The sequence below is a fragment of the Mytilus galloprovincialis genome, chromosome 7 (assembly GCF_965363235.1).
Source record: "Mytilus galloprovincialis chromosome 7, xbMytGall1.hap1.1, whole genome shotgun sequence".
NCBI classification, from domain to species: domain Eukaryota; kingdom Metazoa; phylum Mollusca; class Bivalvia; order Mytilida; family Mytilidae; genus Mytilus; species Mytilus galloprovincialis.
Window position 1 is genome coordinate 8,861,009 of NC_134844.1, and position 23,454 is coordinate 8,884,462.

The 23,454-nt window shown below is 31.1% G+C and overlaps 1 protein-coding gene across 1 annotated transcript in view; it reads right to left on the bottom strand.

Moving 5' to 3' along the window:
• The window catches only part of LOC143082259 (uncharacterized), an 80,244-nt gene that overhangs the window by 4,577 nt on the left and 52,213 nt on the right, over nucleotides 1-23,454 (bottom strand). The window contains exons 30-50 of the mRNA XM_076257858.1: nucleotides 20,176-20,281; nucleotides 18,860-18,976; nucleotides 18,463-18,598; nucleotides 17,988-18,171; nucleotides 17,318-17,594; nucleotides 16,722-16,908; nucleotides 15,826-16,037; nucleotides 14,147-14,376; nucleotides 13,871-14,024; nucleotides 13,346-13,530; nucleotides 12,840-12,977; nucleotides 8,372-8,546; nucleotides 7,610-7,742; nucleotides 7,090-7,211; nucleotides 6,605-6,744; nucleotides 5,965-6,112; nucleotides 5,407-5,610; nucleotides 4,054-4,278; nucleotides 2,718-3,503; nucleotides 824-1,036; nucleotides 45-140 (exon numbers count right to left, since the gene is read on the bottom strand). Of these exons, the coding sequence (XP_076113973.1) occupies nucleotides 45-140; nucleotides 824-1,036; nucleotides 2,718-3,503; nucleotides 4,054-4,278; nucleotides 5,407-5,610; nucleotides 5,965-6,112; nucleotides 6,605-6,744; nucleotides 7,090-7,211; nucleotides 7,610-7,742; nucleotides 8,372-8,546; nucleotides 12,840-12,977; nucleotides 13,346-13,530; nucleotides 13,871-14,024; nucleotides 14,147-14,376; nucleotides 15,826-16,037; nucleotides 16,722-16,908; nucleotides 17,318-17,594; nucleotides 17,988-18,171; nucleotides 18,463-18,598; nucleotides 18,860-18,976; nucleotides 20,176-20,281 (4,168 nt within the window). The remainder of the gene's footprint in view (nucleotides 1-44; nucleotides 141-823; nucleotides 1,037-2,717; nucleotides 3,504-4,053; nucleotides 4,279-5,406; nucleotides 5,611-5,964; nucleotides 6,113-6,604; nucleotides 6,745-7,089; nucleotides 7,212-7,609; nucleotides 7,743-8,371; nucleotides 8,547-12,839; nucleotides 12,978-13,345; nucleotides 13,531-13,870; nucleotides 14,025-14,146; nucleotides 14,377-15,825; nucleotides 16,038-16,721; nucleotides 16,909-17,317; nucleotides 17,595-17,987; nucleotides 18,172-18,462; nucleotides 18,599-18,859; nucleotides 18,977-20,175; nucleotides 20,282-23,454) is intronic.

Consider the following 23,454-nt stretch of genomic DNA (forward strand, 5'->3'; position numbering starts at 1 on the left):
CACTTATTTAACCATTTTACATACTTGAGATGACTTAATCTTACCAATTGCCCATTTACAGAACTTGATACCAGATTCTAAGTCCTCTACTTCCCAGTTTGCAACAACTTCATTAAACGTCCACGAATCCTCGTCAGCACCTGTAACCACAAACACATAAGTTTAGCATGTTTAGTACAGTAAAATATATCAACTATTGGTCTTTTAGAAATTGTTGAGGGAGATGTCAAAATATGATTAGTGGAATTGAAATGAGTTTTATGCTTCATGTTAAGCCATTTGTTTAAAAAGAAAATGAGTAACATGGCATAGGTATAAATTTCACGTCTCCTGTTATTAAAGCTTTATGTTCAAAAGATGAATGTAAAACAAGTTATTTCTTAATGAAATAAATCACAGCAATTTCATTTTTATTTAGTAAAAGTGTCAAACGCATAAATTAAATACATTTCTTAATGAATTTATATTCATTATTTCTTGGGCCAAAGAAGAATTCCAGCAAGCACATAATGTATGAATGACATTATAAAATGCAACCCCTTTTCTCTGTTTAAAAATTTGTGACATAATCTTGTTTACTGTTCTAAATAATATATAATTCCAAGTCTCAATAACTTTGTTACAAGAAAAAAGATTCAGAATAAATTCCACATAAATTGATATAACAAAATGAATGCAGATAACTATTGGTGATAGTGTAATTAAAGCCACACATCCAATGTATAAAATTGAAAATGGAAATGGGGAATGAGTCAAAGCAATAACAACCCAACCATGTATGACCAGGATCCATGTATATTGTGTATCTTTTATATATACATACCTCTACCATCATAAATATATTTAATATCAGGTGGTGTCAGATCTACCAGTATTGGATCAGAATAAGACACGCCCCTCAATCCTGCAGCATTAGTAGCTATAGCCGTCACATAAATATAGGTGTTATGGACCAATGTTACATTGTTGTTAAAGGCAAAGTTCATTAAACCAGCACTTCTAAATGGTTGGATCTGTGTGCCTCCCTCTGCATAACCTACAACATAAACATAGTTTAAAATCAGTTTAACAGTTCTAAATGGTTGGATCTCTGTACTATACATTAATGTACTGTAACCAGTACTTCTCTACAACTCAGGTTCAGAAAAATAAAATTGAACATTATAGTTTATTCAAATGATAAAATTGAGAATGGAAATGGGGAATGTGTCAAAGAGACAACAACCCGACCAATGAGCAGACAACAGCAGAAGGTCACCAATTGGTCTTCAATGCAGCGAGAAACTCCCGCACCTGGAGCAATGCTTCAGCTGGCCCCTAAACAAAATTGTATACCAGTTCAGTGATAATGAACGTCATACTAAACTCTGAAATGTACACCAGAAACTAAAATTAAAAATAACACAAGACTAACAAAGGCAAGAGGCTCCCTAATTGGGACAGGCGCAAAAATGTGGCGGGGTTAAACATGTTTTTTGAGATCTCAACCCTCCCCCTATACCTCTAGCCAATGAAGAAAAAACAAACACACATCAATACGCACAGTAAAACTCAGTTCAAAAGAAGTCAGTCAGATGTCAGAATAGGTAACAAATAAACTAAATGAGCATGGCTTAAAACAATGTCCCTAAGCAAATAGCAAAATTAAAGCTCAAACACATCAAACTAATGGATAACAATGTCATTTTTCCAACTTGGTACAGGCATATTCTTATGTAGAAAATCGTGGATAAACTTGATTTTATAACTGCTAAGCCTCACTTGTATGACAGTCTTTAGTGTTGGGCCTAAAAGTCCCCATAACAAGTTAATTCAATGACAGTAGAAATATCAATTATGTATGACTAGGTATTTTACAAAAGCAAACTAATTGTTTTACATTGTCATTCGGGGCCTTTTATAGCTGACTATGGGGTATGGGCCTTGCTCATTGTTGAAGGCCGTACGGTGACCTATAGTTGTTAATTTTTGTGGCATTTGGTCTCTTGTGGAGAGTTGTCTCATTGGCAAGCATAACACATCTTTTTTTTATATATTAATCAGATAACATTTGTATAATATAAAAATTGATTTGATTTTCTGTGTTTTGATGCCAATTTTAAGCACTGCTTTTGGGCTATTTTGTGGTTCCCAGTTTTTATTGGTGGAGGAAGCTGGAGTGCCCAGAGAAAACCACCGACCTTTGATAGGAAAACTGACAATTCTAGTCAATTAAGATTGGAGTTGAGTGCACCTGCATGAGCAGGGTTCAAACTCACAACCTGAGTGTTGACTGGCTAGTGATTACAATAGTTACTACTTCTAGACCACTTGGCCACCAAGGCTCCAATAAAAACTGAAGTTAATGTAACTTGAAAAAGTGACAGTGACGTTTCCCACAATATCACATTTGACATGACAATATTAACATTAAGCCTCTAAATCATATCATATGTTGTAATAAACCCAAACCCTCTGACTACCATTATCAACTTTTAAAGTAGCAGTCATTATTTTGTGAGAATCTACAAATTTATCTGATTATTATACACCAAGTACTTACCTATAGCCCAAGTGTAATAAATAATGGGACTATGTTAATTATACACAAAGTACTTACCTATAGCCAAAGTGTAATCAATAATGGGACTATCTGATCATTATACACCAAGTACTTACCTATAGCCCAAGTGTAATCAATAATGGGACTATCTGATCATTATACACCAAGTACTTACCTATAGCCCAAGTATAATCAATAATGGGTGAATCTGGATCAGAGAAACTCCAGGATCCATGGATAGAACTCCATTCATGTAAATAAACCACATGACCATGCACATGGTCACTTGAGGCACCTGTTGTTAAGTTCACTTCCTGTACCGAAATATCATCTAAAAATATCCCTGTAGTCATGTCCATACTTCCGATTGTGATATTCACAGCATCCTCTGTCGGTCTGAAATAGAATTGGTGTGTATGCCAAGAAACTTCTTCACGGTCTGAACTGGTTCCATGTCCATCTTTACGATAACTTTTAGTGTAAATCAAGAACACCAGTCTTTCTCCATCACCAAATTGTATAAATCCTTCTTTATTGGCAGCGACAGAGTCTGTTATTGACAAATGACTACTGAAAAAGGAAACTCTGTAAAGGCGTCCAGCAATAACTTGTGGTAATTCTTGGTGAACACTTCCTCTAATGAACAAAAATGATCGTCCTTCTCTGGCTAAATTTACATCAGAAGATACCACAGCCATACAAGTAAAAGGTGATGGTATCCATGACAACGGGTGGTAACTAGTAGAAACCATACAAATATCAACAGAAGTAACATTTTCAAAATTAATTTCATCTCCACCAGTGTTTTCAAATGATGTATTATTTCCAAGCTTATCAATAGAATGAATGAATTTTTCAGAAACAGGAGGAGTTTTGTCAACAACAGCACTATCTGATACAACAATGTCTGACTTCAGCCCAGCACTATCAACAGAATACACTTTGGCATATAATCTTGTTCCTGCAACAAAAACACAAAAACATTTTTTAATTTTGTTCATATGAAATCTTCCTGACATGTTCAGAATTTAAGTAAAAATATAAAAAATTTAGTACAGCATACAATACCAATAATATACATAGAGTCACTATCCACTCCAATCTTTAGACACAAACTAAGAGAAATTAAACTCAGTTTGATGACAACATAAATGTAGACTTGAAGACAAATAAATATTTTCATCCAAATTAAATGTAAATTTACCGCAGTGCCAACATTATATTTTAATATGTAGGTCATGGTATAATGTTGACTACAGGTTTAAGCATTTAAATCCCTTATTTTCATATCTGTGATACATTCTGTTTTTCTTTAAAATTACAAGACATACTGCCATTATCTATTAAAAAACAAATTGTGAAGCAGCAAGCTTCTTATAACTTTACCAAAGATCTGTTTTTTCTACATGCTGGGAGTGTGACACTGTTCACAAATTTTTATTAATACAAACAATAGACTGTTACCTTTTGGTAATTCAGTAGAAATTTTTCTTATTAGTATAAACTGTTACCTTGGGGTAATTCAGCTGATATATTACTAGAAGCAGATACATGTAAGCCAGCATCTGTCCATCCTAGTACACTACATTCTGTCTTGTCACGTTTCCTGTTGTCTACAAAAGTGGTAGTCCCAAAACACCAATAGTATTTCTCTATACCAGATTCAGTATCGGTAAAGCCATGCCAGTGTGCAGAAACAGATTCAGATGAGTTTGTAAATTCTAAATCTGTACTTCCTGAAAGTACAAATACAAACTTTATTCAAATGTAATCAATGCAAAGAACAATACTATTATACAAACTTTATTCAAATGTAATCAATGCAAAGAACAATACTATTATACAAACTTTATTCAGATGTAATCAATGCCAAGAACAATACTATTATACAAACTTTATTCAAATGTAATCAATGCAAAGAACAATACTATTATACAAACTTTATTCAGATGTAATCAATGCCAAGAACAATACTATTATACAAACTTTATTCAAATGTAATCAATGCAAAGAACAATACTATTATACAAACTTTATTCAGATGTAATCAATGCCAAGAACAATACTATTATACAAACTTTATTCAAATGTAATCAATGCCAAGAACAATACTATTATACAAACTTTATTCAGATGTAATCAATGCAAAGAACAATACTATTATACAAACTTTATTCAGATGTAATCAATGCCAAGAACAATACTATTATACAAACTTTATTCAAATGTAATCAATGCAAAGAACAATACTATTATACAAACTTTATTCAGATGTAATCAATGCCAAGAACAATACTATTATACAAACTTTATTCAGATGTAATCAATGCCAAGAACAATACTATTATACAAACTTTATTCAGATGTAATCAATGCAAAGAACAATACTATTATACATACTTTATTCAGATGTAATCAATGCCAAGAACAATACTATTATACAAACTTTATTCAGATGTAATCAATGCAAAGAACAATACTATTATACAAACTTTATTCAGATGTAATCAATGCAAAGAACAATACTATTATACATACTTTATTCAGATGTAATCAAATTGATGTAAAGTACAAATACATCAAAATACACAAAAAATTGCTTCAAACCAGATAACACCAATGCAAGAACAATTTTGCATTTTTCAAATTAATGTGATGCATTGTGTCATTTGAAAACAGCAGGAAGAGTTAATTACATAAAGCTTGTACCAACTTTTCCCTGCTTGCCAATTGGCCAGACATGAGCATACTATAAGCTGATTTTGGAGTTTTATCAATGCAGCCAAATTTGACTTTAAGTCATGTTAAGTCAATTACAATATTTTAGATGAAGCTGAAATGAAGATAAATATTCTACAATTTACCTAGTCCATCATACACAATTCCTGACTTAGGTAGTGTATAGTCAACAACAAAACCATCTGATGTTGCTGTTGTGTGGGCTCCAGCATAATTATAGGCTATAACGTTTGTATAATGGATTACACCAGGGGTCAGTTTTAGACCTGTCATGTTATACTGTTGGTCTGTTCCTGGGATGTCATGTGCTACTCTAAGGATGTCATGTCCTGAAATGTAAAAAGCAGACTTTAAATCATACTGGAAAGTTGTCTGACATTCATACTTTATACGAAAATATTTTTTAGAAATGATAACAAAAAAGATTATAAAGAATCTTGAATAAATTTAAATTAGCATTCAGGATATTGATATGCTCACCAAAACTTGTCATTTTATGTTTTTTGTTGAAGAATAAGATTTGTCAAAGTGAAGGAATTTACAGCTCACCTCCTTGAAAAGTACTAGTTTAATCATTTTCCAAGAATGATTGTTTGAGTCTTAACTCACTTCCTGTGAAAGTACTGAGATTTCTCAATAGTTGTATCATACTCCAGGAATTTACTGCTCAAGATTAAACTCACCTCCTGGGAAAGTACTGAGATAAATGCTGTATTTCTCAATAGTTGTTTCATACTCCAGGAATTTACTGCTCCAGTCAAAGGTGATAGGTCTGCCTATCTGCATGAAGTCTGTGTCTTTTACTGTAGTTCCTCTTATTTTTTCAATAACCTGAAACAAAAGGAAACCAGATTATTTATAACATTACTTGACTTACATAACATATTGCCTATTTGAGATACTGTACTGTTAAAATGAAAAAAAAGATGTGAGGAGGCTTTTCTGTTGCATGATTAATATGTAATTTCCTTATATATTATCAATGACATGTCTATTTCTGATTTATTCAAAATGACAAGTAGTGGTCACTCCATAAAATGATGCAAATCCAAATCCATGCTTGATACTGGTATTTTTGGGTGTTCATCCTTTTAAGTCTCTGAGTTTTTACACTGAGTTTATCTAAACTTTCAAAAGAGGATATTTATTTTTGGAATAATATCCAAACACAATCATATTCCTCATTCTTTGTCTAGTAAATCTGAGTGGTCAACACTGGTTTCTTTCTTAATACCACTGTACAACATTAATTATCTGCACTTCCAAGCAAAGTGCCCCACCCTCTTATTCTAAATGTATATTCTGTGTATCTATTAGACTTACAGTTTTTCCTCTGACAGAAGCTAACACAGGTGCTTGTCCCATGACAACAATTCCGTTGGATTTAAACACAGCATACTGGTCTGCTGAATACCATATTCTTACAAACACAGAGTAAGTCAAAGTATTCCCCAATTTGGCACCTAAAACAAAGAAAATATATTGTCAAATATTGGATACCTTAATATTTGTTTTATAAAACGGTATTCATTTGAGTTTATGCATCATTTCCTTCACAAATTGTTGGGTTTGTTTAAAGCTTGTCAATTTTTAAAAAGGTAACCTTTTTTTAACAGAAACTTTATCCTTTGAAAAGACAAATCAAGGATCATTATTTTAAAAGATGTAAACAACAGTGGTTCTCGCTTCTAAATAATGATACAGTATTGAATTTGTAAACTTAAATCATTAAAATGTCTTCTAGTTTTTTTCAACATTCCTAAACAACTATTACATAATTGGAAAAATGAATAATTTTCAAAACTAACCAGGTTTTGTAGAAAAAATACAGTCTTTAAGTTGACCACCATCCTGCCAAACCTTTTCTTCCACAGGATCATAAATACCAGATGGAAAATCAAACTGAGTGTAACCAATACTCCATTCATACCTGTAACAAACAAAAGAAAACATGATTTGAGCCATATTATCAAATGACTTCAAAGCTTAATCATGGGGTTCTCTAACTTGACCTACCATAAAAGTTTCAGGCATAGTTCTAACGAATCAAGCCACATTTCTTTCAGGTAACATATTATGTAATGTCATTTCACCTTATTCTGGAGTTCTCTCTTGACCTACCATAAAGGTTTCATGTCTTGTATTTGGGACAAACACCACAATCTATATTATATACTATCCATTGCTGTTACAGTTTAATCATAAAATTATCTCCCTTGACTTACCATAAAGGTTTCATGCCTTGTACTTGGAACACAATCCAGATTCCACGAATATATTATCTGAGCCCGTTACAGCTTAACCAATGAGTTATCTTTCTTGACTTACCATAAAGGTTTCATGCCTTGTACTTGCGACACGAGCCATATTCCACGTAATATATTATCTGAGGCTGTTACGGCTTGATCAGTACTGGAATAGCCATTACTATCTTTAACCAGTAGAAGATTGTTGTTATTATCTAAATAAAAAATAACAAAATTTAAATACACCCTAATAAGTAAGTCTATACACTAAAATTATTTTTAATAAATAACATTTTATTATTATTTTCCTTTTCCTGCAATGATATATAGTTTGGTGTTTATCATTTTTGTTTTTTCCAATCCTGATCAAAGAAAACTTCTTTCAATTGTGATTTTTGTTTATCCATCATTCCATTGTATTTCTATGATTATAAATCTAGAAGGCATACATGTATATATATGAGCTGTGTCTGATAGAAATGGAAACCTACTATGCAAGTGCATGTATATGTGTATGTATGTGTGTATGTATATGTGTATGTATATGTGTATGTGCAAGTGTATGTATATGTGTTTGACTTTAACTGATTTCGGAACATTAAAGTATGAAATAAGAGAAGAATTTTGGCCTGCTTTGTAGGGGTATCAAATCTACTCAATGTTCAAAAAAGGTTAACAAATGTACTCATACTTATTTGCATAAGGTCGATTTCTACCCGACACAGCTCATATATATAAAAAGCACTCTTACAGTCTTATGTCATTGAAATGAATGGTTCTTTGACTCTTTTTTATCCTGTGGAGCATATACACAATGGCCGTCACATGACCTTGATATACTTACTTGTTGATACATCATTACAGCTACCAAGACTTGGATTTAAAGGACATTTTTGGTCCTGTGGAGCACATACACAATGGCCATCACATGACATAGCATCACATCTCCTGATAAGATCTAGAGGTCCCCCAGGTACTTTTGTAAAGGCTGAGTGGATAAGTTTACTTCTCATACCAACCTGCAAAACATACATGCAAAATGATGATTAATGATGATTAATCTTTAAATGAGATTCAAGATTCAAGATTCAAAGTTTTATTTAGAGTCGATATTCAATCATCTACATAGACACAAGCTCTAGTGAGCTTTTCAAATCGACTTAATAACAAAATACAATACACACATACAAAAGTCATGAAAACAACTATAATGCATATTAAGAAACCACTAATGACATATATAAGTTAAAAGTATAGCACACTTAAAACATAGCACAAGTTAATAATAAGATTGCACAAATCATATAGTCACACAAAAAATAAAAGTAAAATAAAACAGGCATAAACACTTTATGCATGCACTGCACTGGCATGAGCTGTTACTTGGATCCCATGTTTGAACCAATTTTTTGAATTGGTCAAAAGATGTTTCCCTTCGACAATGGTTTGGCAGCTCATTCCAGATTTGTGCAGCATTATAGCGAAACGATCTTAAGCCATACTTAATAGTTCGAACTCTAGGGAGTCATACTTGTTAATTTTTATATCAATCAAATCATGAAGGTAGCTCGGACTTTTTTTGTGAATTATTTTAAATGTTTCTATTGCAATTGTTTTTATTCTTCTTATTCTTAAAGATGGTAATTTTGATTTTTTCTAGCAGTTTTTTGTAAGGACTATCATAATCTTCATAAATGAATCTTAGAGCTCTTTCTTGAATTTTTTTCATTTTAAAAGATTTTTTTCACTACAGTTGTGCCAAATTACTGGACAATAGTTAAAATTCGAAAGAATGAATGAGTAGTATGCTTTTAACCTACCTAGCCTGTTTAAATATTTACCCAAACGTTTTAGAATATTTAATTGTCTTGATGCCTTTTTACATATTTCAGATATATGATTGTTAAAGTTTAAGTCCGAATCTATAGTAATTCCAAGAAGTTTAACATTTTCTTCACAAGAAATTTTGTTTCCATTTAAACTAAATATCAAATTATGTTTATTTTTTTTTTCCAATGGCTATAGCCTGGAATTTGTCAGGATTAGCCTTCATTTAATTTAGAGAAAACCAGTTTATTAGATTTAAACTATCAGTTTCAAAACTTTCAACAACTTTGTCTAAATTATGATCACTATATGGTACAGTGTTGTCATCAGCATAATTATAAATGGTGCTTTTTTTGTACAAAATGAAATATGATATTTATGAAGACATTGAAAAGAACTGGACCAAGAATTGACCCTTGCGGTATGCCTTTAAACATACGATCCCATTAACTGTAAGAACTTCCAATTTTAATGTGTTGTTTTCTGTTTTCTAAATAACTTTTTAATAATTTTAGAGAATTTTTAGACAGACTGTATGCTTCCAATTTAAGTAAAAGTAAATCGTGCGGTAAACAATCAAATGCTTTAGATAGATCCATCAAAATTGCAACAATAAATTTGTTCTCTTCCAGAGCTTTTTTCCAGTCTTCTTTTGTTTTAATAAGTGCAGTTTGGCAACCAAAACCTGACCTAAATGCCGAAAGAAGAGGATGAAAATGTTTATTTAAGAATTCCATAGTTGGTCATGTATAGTTATATTTATAGATGGATACTATAAATAAGTTTGAAATACTTCTTGGTCTTGAGAGTACCTTTTTATTTCTGTATCTAGGCTATTTTTGCAGTAGAATACAATTGACCATCCATTGATTTATGATAAAGTCACTGACTATATATTACCATGTTAATGACAGTGACAATGTGTTTCTGTAGAGTTATAAGAGAAATGAAGAATGTTGGTTTAATAGCAGAACAATGTGCTGATTACATGTTTTTGTTCTGGCGAAAAATATAAAAGACATTTCCACACTGAATTTGATGTTAAAAGTGGGTTGCAATGAATTATTTTGATTCTTCTTTTTAATAATTATAACAATTTATATTTCATCAAACAACTCTAATAACAAATTTATGACGTGTTTGTTCACCAAACTTTTGTTGTAAGAAATAGTAGTGTTTTGATCATTGTTCATTTACATCTAATCTTTTACTTACAATATATATATTTAATATCGTTGTTCATTTACATCTAATTCTTTACTGACTTTATATATATTTAATATCGTTGTTCATTTACATCTAATTCTTTACTTGCATTATATATATTTAATATCGTGTTCATTTACATCTAATTTTTTACTTAATATATATATTTAATATCGTTGTTCATTTACATCTAATTCTTTACTGACTTTATATATATTTAATATCGTTGTTCATTTACATCTAATTTTTTTACTTACATTATATATATTTAATATCGTTGGACATTATATATATTTAATATCGTTGGACATTATATATATTTAATATCGTTGTTCATTTACATCTAATTCTTTACTGACTTTATATATATTTAATATCGTTGTTCATTTACATCTAATTCTTTACTTACTTTATATATATTTAATATCGTTGTTCATTTACATCTAATTCTTTACTGACTTTATATATATTTAATATCGTTGTTCATTTACATCTAATTCTTTACTGACTTTATATATATTTAATATCGTTGTTCATTTACATCTAATTCTTTACTTACATTATATATATTTAATATCGTTGTTCATTTACATCTAATTCTTTACTCACATTATATATATTTAATATCGTTGTTCATTTACATCTAATTCTTTACTTACATTATATATATTTAATATCGTTGTTCATTTACATCTAATTCTTTACTTACAATATATATATTTAATATCGTTGTTCATTTACATCTAATTCTTTATTGACATTATATATATTTAATATCGTTGTTCATTTACATCTAATTCTTTACTTACAATATATATATTTAATATCGTTGTTCATTTACATCTAATTCTTTACTTACATTTTATATATTTAATATTGTTGTTCATTTACATCTAATTCTTTATTGACTTTATATATATTTAATATCGTTGTTCATTTACATCTAATTCTTTACTCACATTATATATATTGAATATCGTTGTTCATTTACATCTAATTCTTTACTGACTTTATATATATTTAATATCGTTGTTCATTTACATCTAATTCTTTACTTACATTATATATATTTAATATCGTTGTTCATTTACATCTAATTCTTTACTCACATTATATATATTTAATATCGTTGTTCATTTACATCTAATTCTTTACTTACATTATATATATTTAATATCGTTGTTCATTTACATCTAATTCTTTACTTACAATATATATATTTAATATCGTTGTTCATTTACATCTAATTCTTTATTGACATTATATATATTTAATATCGTTGTTCATTTACATCTAATTCTTTACTTACAATATATATATTTAATATCGTTGTTCATTTACATCTAATTCTTTACTTACATTTTATATATTTAATATTGTTGTTCATTTACATCTAATTCTTTATTGACTTTATATATATTTAATATCGTTGTTCATTTACATCTAATTCTTTACTCACATTATATATATTTAATATCGTTGTTCATTTACATCTAATTCTTTACTTACATTATATATATTTAATATCGTTGTTCATTTACATCTAATTCTTTACTTACAATATATATATTTAATATCGTTGTTCATTTACATCTAATTCTTTATTGACATTATATATATTTAATATCGTTGTTCATTTACATCTAATTCTTTACTTACATTATATATATTTAATATCGTTGTTCATTTACATCTAATTCTTTACTTACAATATATATATTTAATATCGTTCCAAAGTGTATGATTTTATTTGTTACATCTAATTCTTTACTTACATTATATATATTTAATATTGTTCCAAAGTGTATGATTTTATTTGTTACATCTAATTCTTTACTTACATTATATATATTTAATATTGTTCCAAAGTGTATGATTTAATTTGTTACATCTAATTCTTTACTTACATTATATAATATTTAATATTGTTCCAAAGTGTATGATTTTATTTGTTACATCTAATTCTTTACTTACATTATATATATTTAATATTGTTCCAAAGTGTATGATTTAATTTGTTACATCTAATTCTTTACTGACATTATATATATTTAATATTGTTCCAAAGTGTATGATTTTATTTGTTACATCTAATTCTTTACTGACATTATATATATTTAATATTGTTGCAAAGTGTATGATTTAATTTGTCCTATACATATCGAACAACCGACTGATGAACTGACAAGAGGCTGGACAGACTGAAGGACAGACAGAGGTAAAACAGTAAATGCCACTTTTTTAAAGCAGGAGTATAATCATTAGCAAAACATACTAACCCCATTGACAGCCCATACAGATATGTACAGTGTATCAAATTTGGTCAAAGTTTTAGTTTCCACTTTAAACAGTTGAACTTTTCCTTCATCCCCATGATCTGTGTTGGTATTTGTATGATAATATTTTTCATCCGTATCCTAAAAAAATAAAATATGTATGTAGTAGCAAAAATTGCAATCTGGAAAGAAAAAACCTACAGAGCTTGCATGTGCTACTAATACTTAAGAAACAGCTTCTTTAGTCATTTGAAACTTTACTGTACCATATACATTCAATCTGATTTTTTTCCATTGTTCCATACATGAAGAATTATCAATCACATCAGAATTTCTTAAAATAATACCAGAAACAAATCAATAAAATTGAGAATGAAAATGGGGAATATATCAAGAAGACAACAACTTGATTAAAGAGCAGAATACAGCCAAAACATATATACTTCCTTTTAAACTTGTACTGGGCTACATGTAATAACTCTACATCAAATTTATAATATATTACATACTGCATTTAAATCCTGGCCCATATAGGTAGACCCCACAGCTACTTTATAATGGTCTATATCAGAATGTAGGTCACTGAAGCCTAACCAGGCCAGATTTACAGCTCTCTGTGACCAGAGCATCCATCCTGCAGCATGTCTTAGGAGTTCAGGATCAGCAGCATGGTCAGTTGTTATAGCATACATACCTAATCAACAGAAAAACAATACTTTAAAATAGTTGAAAGAAAAGTTTACCATGGAAAGTACTTGAAACTTATAAAGACTGGTATTATTTATGTGTATATATATATAGTAAGAAATCTACCTATCATTTATAGTGATATAATTAATTTGCTTTACCTTGTGGAATAATTGAATCTGAGTATAAAACACAAATACAGAAAATGTACTAAAGATTGCACACCCAAAGGACCATAATTCAAACACTCACAAATGGTTTATGTATACAACATTCATATTTAATTGAAGAATATCACTAAATAGTACAATCCCAACACAGAATCCTTAATGTATACAAAAACTTACCTCTAGACGGTGGAGTACTGTCTACAAACATTCCTGGAGATGTAGAAGTTACACATATCTCAGCACTGTTACACGAAATTAAGGTCACATAATAGGTTACTCCATCATGTAAATCTAGTCCAGAAAATACATAGGATCTCGATATACCATTAACCTGGAAATAGCCAAGAAAACAAAATAAAATTACTTGTTAATGATAACCAGACCGTATGTCATGTATTATTAAAACAGCAAACACTTAAAATTCAAAAAGACAAGTGTATGAAGCCAACTCACTGATTGTGATGACAGCATAAATTCTCCTCCAATATGAGAATTGACAGACAGATACTGTCTTTTTATATATGACTCATCATCATCAACGGCCCATTCCACCTTCATAGATGTTCTATAAACCTGTTTCAATCCATTAATTCCAAAGTCAGCTGAGAATGTAGGTGTTGTTGTTATCACAGGAGCTGATGTGTCCACCAGAAAACCGTTGGATGTTGATTCTGACCATAAACCTAAAATCATATTATATATTATTTTATTTTCAAGTATTTTCTGAAGATGTAGAAATAAGAAAAGAAAAAGACCAACATGTGTGAAAGAAATTACCATTTGAGGAAGAAGTGTCTAGTAATTTTTTGAGGGAAAGACAATCTTTGAGCCTGTGTGTTGATTACAGGAAATTGAACATTTATCTCATCAAAGATTCGTACCCGACCCCTTTAACAGAGGATATTATACTGACTCATTGAATGCAGCTTAGTTGGTGTCTGTTTTGGACCTGAGTGTAGTTTATCATAAGGTGCATACTAATCATCTAATCATAGAGGTGGTTTATACCAATATGTTACAATGAAAATTAGATTGTGCAATGCAAAGTAAACTTCAAAAGAATTATTAAGACAGCAATACAGAGATTGAAGTGGCATGTTCTAGTTTTGTATCTAGATAATTAAATAGAGTTTTGAAAAAAAAAATTGATGCACTATCATTTAATTTTCAGTCTTTCAGATATTATGGTTGAATTGATGCTGAATTAAAGCTTAACGCAATGGAATATCTCTAACATATTGTGTCAACAGAACTGGTGCTAATCCTTCTAATGTATTGGCAATAGTCAAGATGGAAACCCCTGACACATATTTTTGTATAAGATCTTTCATCAGAAAAGTTCCTTATTACAGAAGATTTATCATTTTTTTTTCGAAAATAAAAAAATCATATTGACTAAAAGGACACAGAGGATGTGAATTTAGAGAATTTTCAAATAGAAGAGGACTAAGGAGAAATTTGCTGAACAAGAAAAAGTGTAAGCAAATGAAATGATCAAGGTTTTGGACAGAATCTTGAGAAGTAGTTCAGAAACTTCTTTTTTTTATATATAAAGTCAAACATTTGTAAAAATTCTCCACTTCCAATATTACTTTATGATTTAATGTTACAATAAATGTTTTTAGATAGATTGATCTGCAGCGTAGATTTTATAACATTTTATTTTAAATTATATTCTTTTAGGTCCTTTTATCTAGAATAGGAATTTAAGAGGGGGGATTGTGTTGTATTCTGATTTTGATGTACTCTGTCAAGTGAGAACCAAAGAGATCTGTTGTAGGATTCATCTACAGATCTGATCAGGTCACATATCATAGTGAGTATGAAACTTTCAAAGGGGCTGTAAAATACTTAAGAGGCAGTGATAATTCTATAATAATATAGATTAGTGTCATTTGATACTCTGTAATCTCACAAATCATTTTAGAGGTGAAAAGATGTAACAATTAAAATTGTGTTTGTTGGTATTCCACCTTGCCCTTAAAGGTTCAACAATAAATGAATCTACAAATGTATGATGTAAGATAGTTATTTTTGTATGAAATAAGCAGTTCTTCTATTTACTCAATATAAATTATAACATACAAAAGAATGTTTTCCATTTAATTTAACAGAATAATACTGTATCTTACCAACTTTGTTGTAAGCTCGGACAGTAACAAAGATTCTCTGGTTTAATGGTAGTCCTAGAGAAGTATTATAGAAGGCAGCAGTCTCTGTAAGATGAAGTTCTGTCTCCGGTATAATATCAGTGCCTCCTTTGGTGGTTCCTGCCATCCATACATACTTCTCAAGACCAGACTGAGGATCATCAAACCCATACCACTTGGCCGAGATATAGGTCCTGTAAAACTTTTATAGTTAATTACAGATGTTTAATTAAAATCATTCTGTAAAATATTTACACTCAATTACAGCTATTTGAAACATGTCAAGAATTAAGTAAGAACTCATACCAGATTACAGATCATCATACACAAACCACTTAGCTAAGGTAAAGGTCCTGTTACACATAATAACAGCTGTTTCATTGAAACATGTCAGGTATCAGGGGAAAACTCATATAAGACCAGGGATAGAACTTAAGACTAAGGCAATGGTAGCCCATAGCTTAAATTTTGTAGCCTACATATATAGTTCTATACAAGAAAAGCAGAAATTTAAGTAGTCCACACCAAATTTTAGGGGCCATTGGCCTGTGGGCCCCTGCTAATTTCATACCCTGCTAGACCATGTTTCATCAAACACATGCCACATAGCAGAGATATAGTTTTTGTAGAATTTTAACACATACATGTATTAACAGCTTTTTCATTGAAACATGTCAAGGCAAAAGTTATGTAAATTACTGTTCCTGATGTAATCAAATTAACCAAATAACAAGCACATAGACATGTTGAACACAATGAAACTTTTGTAACTGTTACCAAGACATACATTAGGTGTATCAAAGATTTATGCTTCTACTTCACATATCATTCCCACACTACTCCTTCTCAGAAAGCAATACACCTGATAAGTATCTTACGTCATAGACTGGTATTCTGTGTCAATGAATCCAGTTCCATCCTGAACTTTTCCAGCTACAGGGGCACTGTTGTCTATAATCACACCATCTGATGTCACAGTGGTACACATGTCTGCTGTGTTACATGCCGTCACTGTGGTGTAATATCTCAGACCTGTACCAAGATGGATGTTCTCTAAAGTAAAGTCTGAAGTGAAACAAAATAATACATATGTAAGATTTATTTAATGCACATGGGGAATGATTTACACGATCATTGTTGTGTAAAATATCAGTCATATACCAAAGTGAATGTGCTCTTATTCAACTCTGAAATTGTACATCTTTGAAGCTTTTAAAATGCTCTCCCATTTGTGCAATTGTACTATTTTTTCCATTTTTGAAGTTTGCTGTCTATTAATTTGTCATACAAAGATTGAATCCATCAATGGAACCTAATTCTTTGTTACTTTTAGAAGTGTTTTTCATTGATAATAATATAACTATATGTAATTCTGAGATCTAGTTGCTTTAAAATATGTTCACATTGTGATCAGGCTCCTACAGAAACAGAATAATCTTTAATGGTTGAGCAGTATTTTCTGGTCTATACATACCATATGTAATTCCCACAGCCTGTTCCTGTAATATATCTTCACACTGTGGACAGGTCCCAACAGAAACATAATAATCTTTTATTGTGGAGTGAGATTCATGGAAACCTTCCCAACAGGCATGTAACACTTTGGTTTCTGTCTGGAAGTCAATGTCCTTGACACTTCCTGTCAGCTGACTTTTATCTCCATCATACACATGACCAGGTGTAGGTGCTGTTGTGTCCACTTGAAAAGCCCAGGATGTAGCTAATGATGATAATCCTGCCTTGTTGAAAGCCTAAATAAGTGAAAATATATATCAGTATTACATGGTCATAAAGATTGAATCTCTTTAAAATATTTTATGTACAGAATAAAGAATTATATCTTAAATATCACAATTGTAGGGACTAAATACTGAAATGAATAAATATTTCAATATAAATATAAAAATTTATTATTTTAACCATTTTAAAATCTGGTCATGCATGGAGAGTTAACTGTCTCATTAGCACTCACACCACATCTTCCTATATCTATACACAGATTGCAAGTCAAGTCCATTTTCCACTATTTAAAGTTAAACTAAAAATCGCAGCACTATTTTGCAAAACATTTTTTAAGTATTTTAAGATATGAAATATTCTCTGACAATCAAAACACTGTTTAAACTCAAAGTAAAGTTAGTTACCCTGACATTGATATAGTAGTAATGGCCATCTTTTAGATCTAAAGGATTATTTTTGTCTGTCATTCCACATTCTTCATCAACAACCTTCAGGTAAGACATCATATCTGTATAGCCTGGCTCTGATCCAACTGACCACAAGTAATAATCTACACCAGACTCTAAGTCAAGGAACACATCCTTCCAACTAAAATGAAAAGAATAAAAAAAGGTCTATTGGTAAGACAAAATGCAATGACCTGTGAAATGATGGAAGGACATCACAATTCTTTATCAGTAGCATTTTGTATTGTTCTCTAAGGTTCTTGAGCAATCTCTTTAACAAAACCTGTTTGTGCTTGCTAACTATCATTTCACGCATGTTGGTTGAATAAACCAGTAATATGTCAAATGCTTACACCAACTTAATTTTAAATTTAGCATGGATCTCTGTAATATGCCTGTTTCAAATAATTAACCTTTGACCCTTAAGACTCACCATGGATCTATTTCTGTTGTAGACGTAATATGCCTATTAGTTATAACTATTGGTTTATTACTTGTTACTGGTGGAGTTGTATCTATGATGACTGGCTCAGATACAACTTCTGTTTCTCTGTTAGCAAAATCAACAGCTACAATGTTAGAAACAATAAATTCAAAACTTATAATGTAATGTATTGTAATATGATCAATGGTAATTTTCAAATATCATGGACAATTCTGCTTGGATATTTTATATTCCAAACTTACGTATTGAGGAGCATTAAAGTTATCTAAATTATCAATATTAAAACTTTATCTTTTGACATTTTTTAACTTTTCAGCAATTTTTTTTTTAAACTTTAATCATTATTATTTCAGTATTAAATTTTGAGTTGATAACCTCTACTAACCTTTTAGAGTAGCATAATACTTGTAACCATTCTGTAAATTCAGTTGATGTAAGGCTTTATGTTGTAGCACTCCAACATTCTCAAAAGCAACAACATCATTACCTCCACTAGATGTACCTAGTATAAATTAAAAAGAAGGCAACACATTATAACCATAAAAACTTAATATTCCCAAGGAAATATAATCCAGGCAACATTGTTCCTGTTAAAGGAAAAAAATTGTAAGGGTTCCGCGAAACCCAGTGTCTCGCCTACTTTTTCTGTTAATCGCAGGCTCAACAAAAATGAGGAAATAAATCAATAAAAATATTCCTCCCGATACTATTTTTTGATTGTAAGAAGCTTCTGTCCATGTTTGGTAAAAATCCAGGATAGTTTAAGAATCTAATAAATGTTTAAAAACTTTAACTGCAGACTGAATGTAATGTTAACTTGAAGAAAACAAAATTTCCTTCTAGATACTAGCATTTGATCATAAACAAGATTCTGTCCAAGTTTGGTACAAATCCAAAATATTATAAGAAAGTTATTAAAATTTTAAAAAGTTTAACCACAGAGTGAACATGTTGTTTCCTGGCAGAAAATCTGAGTCCATTTAAAAGTAAAATACAAAAAAAATGGATTTATTTTTTTACCAAATTATTCTAAATACTAGCTTTTGATCATAAAGAAGCTTCTGTCCAAGTTTGGTATAAATCCAAAATAATATAAGAAAGTTAATAAAATTTTAAAAACTTTAACCACTTAGTTAATGTGTTGTTTCCTGGCAGAAAATGTAAGTCTATTTATAAGTAAAATAAGGAAAAAAATGGATTTTTTTTTACAAAATTTACTTCTGGATACTATCTTATGATCATAAACAAGCTTCTGTCCAAGTTTAGTAGAAATCCAGGATAGTTTAAGAAAGTTATTAAAAGTTCAAAAACTTTAACCACAGAGTGAATAATTTTGGACGCTGAGGCCGCCGACCGAATGCAGGATCGCTATGTTTCGCTTTTTCAACTAAAGTCGAAGGCTAGACACAAAGGAATCACATTATTTTAGTTTAATGAGTTGAAGAAGTATTGAGAAGGTTATTTTTTCTTTGAATATATACGCTTTAACCCTAGAAGAGGTAAAAACAAATATTAGCTTTTGGAAGGTCATTGCACCCCCCTTTTAGAATGATCATAATTGCACAATTTCCTCCCTGTATACCAATACTTAATTTTTAGGAATAGGTTATCCTCCACCTTGCACCTCTTAAAGTTTATAAATGAATCGAATTTAGTGAATTGCAAGCAAAATCTGATCATTCAAGTGGTGTACTTTCTCACCAATTCCTAGTATGTATTCTTTAATTCCAGATGGGTGTGGTCCATTGTCAAATTCTTCCACATCTTGGAAATTATCCCAGTTTACATACATGTCTGAATCAGATGTCTAAAATAGAAAACAATTTCCATAATAATTTGAAAAATGAATCATTTTTTACAGCTTTTATAAGAGAAGTAACAGTTTTATAACATAGACTGCCCAACCAAAACAATTAATTGTTTATGTTATAAGTAAGTGAGAGAACTAGAGGCTCTAAAGAGCCTGTGTCGCTCACCTTGGTCTATGTGAATATTAAAGGAAGCAGATGGATTCATGACAAAATTGTGTTTTGGTGATGGTGATGTGTTTGTACATCTTACTTTACTGAACATTCTTGCTGCTTAAAATTATCTCTATCTATAATGAACTTGGCCCATTAGTTTCAGTTGACAAATTTACAAATTTTATGAAAATTGTTAAAAATTGACTATAAAGAACAATAACTCCTAAGGGGGTCAATTGACCATTTCGGTCATGTTGACTTATTTGTAAATCTTACTTTGCTGAACATTATTGCAGTTTATAGTTTATCTCTATCTATAATAATATTCAAGATAATAACCAAAAAGAGCAAAATTTCCTTAAAATTACTAATTCAGGGCCAGCAACCCAACAACGGGTTGTCCGATTCATCTAAAAATTTCAGAGCAGATAAATTTTGACCTGATAAACAATTTTTTCCCATGTCAGATTTGCTCTAAATGCTTTGGGTTTTGAGTTATAAGCCAAAAACTGCATTTTACACCATGTTCTATTTTTAGCCATGGCGGCCATCTTGGTTGGATGGCCGGATCACCGGACACATTTTTCAAACTACTAACCCAAAAGATCATTGTGGCCAAGTTTGGATTAATTTGGCCCAGTAGTTTCAGAGGAGAAGATTTTTGTAAAATATTACTAAGATTTACGAAAAATGGTTAAAAATTGACTATTAAGGGCAATAACTCCTAAAGGGGTCAACTGACCATTTCAGTCATGTTGACTTATTTGTAAATCTTACTTTGCTGAACATTATTGCTGTTTATAGTTTATCTCTATCTATAATAATATTCAAGATAATAACCAAAAACAGCAAAATTTCCTTAAAATTACTAATTCAGGGGCAGCAACCCAACAACGGGTTATCCGATTCATCTGAAAATTTCAGGGCAGATAGATCTTCACCTGTTTAACAATTCTACCCCATGTCAGATTTGCTCTAAATGCTTTGGTTTTTGAGTTATAAGCCAAAAACTGCATTTTACCCCTATGTTCTATTTTTAGCCATGGCGGCCATCTTGGATGGATGGCGGGGTCACCGGACACATTTTTTGAACTACTAACCCAAAAGATCATTGTGGCCAAGTTTGGATTAATTTGGCCCAGTAGTTTCAGAGGAGAAGATTTTTGTAAAATATTACTAAGATATATGAAAAATGGTTAAAAATTGACTATAAAGGGCAATAACTCCTAAAGGGGTCAATTGACCATTTCGGTCATGTTGACTTATTTGTAAGTCTTACTTTGGTGAACATTATTGCTGTTTATAGTTTATCTCTATCTATAATAATATTCAAGATAATAACCAAAAACAGCAAAATTTCCTTAAAATTACTAATTCAGGGGCAGCAACCCAACAACGGGTTATCCGATTCATCTGAAAATTTCAGGGCAGATAGATCTTCACCTGTTTAACAATTCTACCCCATGTCAGATTTGCTCTAAATGCTTTGGTTTTTGAGTTATAAGCCAAAAACTGCATTTTACCCCTATGTTCTATTTTTAGCCATGGCGGCCATCTTGGATGGTTGGCCGGGTCACCGGACACATTTTTTAAACTAGATACCCCAATGATGATTGTTGCCAAGTTTGGTTTAATTTGGCCCAGTAGTTTCAGAGGAGAAGATTTTTGTAAAAGTTAACGACGACGCGGACGACGGACGCCGGACGCCAAGTGATGAGAAAAGCTCACTTGGCCTTTTAGGCCAGGTGAGCTAAAAAAACAATACAGTGTGAACTATTTTTTAATGTATTAAATGCATGACATCTTTTCTTATCCTGGGAATTTCTTCTAAAAAATTATATTCTCAAATACTATGTAACAGCTATATAAACTTCCATAACTACCTAATCCTTCTAATTATTACTGCACAATGGATATATAAATATAAAATGTAAAGTAAAGATGATAATATTAATAAGGTTTTTGAGTGACATTGATAACAAAACATTGGATTTGAAATTTATCTATGCATCTGAAACCCTGGTTAAAAGTATAGCCTCAGCAGTGATTTGTTTTTAAAACCCTTCAAGAAAACAATCAAATGAGATTAGTGGAGATATACTGTATTTGGATTTAAAGCCAGTAAGACATCATTGGAGCACAGTAAACTTATCTAGTATTGTAGAAAAGTGGGAGACTTAATTAAGCCAAAGGCTGAATACATACCTGATAGATGGTATTAATATTATGACCAATCCACAACCTTCCAGCGGTAGGACGAGTTACTACATACCTGATAGATGGTATTTATATTATGACCAATCCACAACCTTCCAGCGGTAGGAGTTACTACATATCTGATAGATGGTATTAATATTATGACCAATCCACAACCTTCCAGCAGTAGGAGGAGTTACTACATACCTGATAGATGGTATTAATATTATGACCAATCCACAACCTTCCAGCGGTAGGAGGAGTTACTACATACCTGGTAGATTGTATTAATATTATGACCAATCCACAACCTTCCAGCGGTAAGAGGAGTTACTACATACCTGATAGATTGTATTTATATTATGACCAATCCACAACCTTCCAGCGGTAGGGGGAGTTACTACATACCTGATAGATGGTATTTATATTATGACCAATCCACAACCTTCCAGCGGTAGGAGGAGTTACTACATACCTGGTAGATTGTATTAATATTATGACCAATCCACAACCTTCCAGCGGTAGGAGGAGTTACTACATACTTGATAGATGGTATTAATATTATGACCAATCCACAACCTTCCAGCAGTAGGAGGAGTTACTACATACCTGATAGATGGTATTAATATTATGACCAATCCACAACCTTCCAGCAGTAGGAGGAGTTACTACATACCTGGTAGATGGTATTAATATTATGACCAATCCACAACCTTCCAGCGGTAGGAGGAGTTACTACATACCTGGTAGATGGTATTAATATTATCACCAATCCACAACCTTCCAGCGGTAGGAGGAGTTACTACATACCTGATAGATT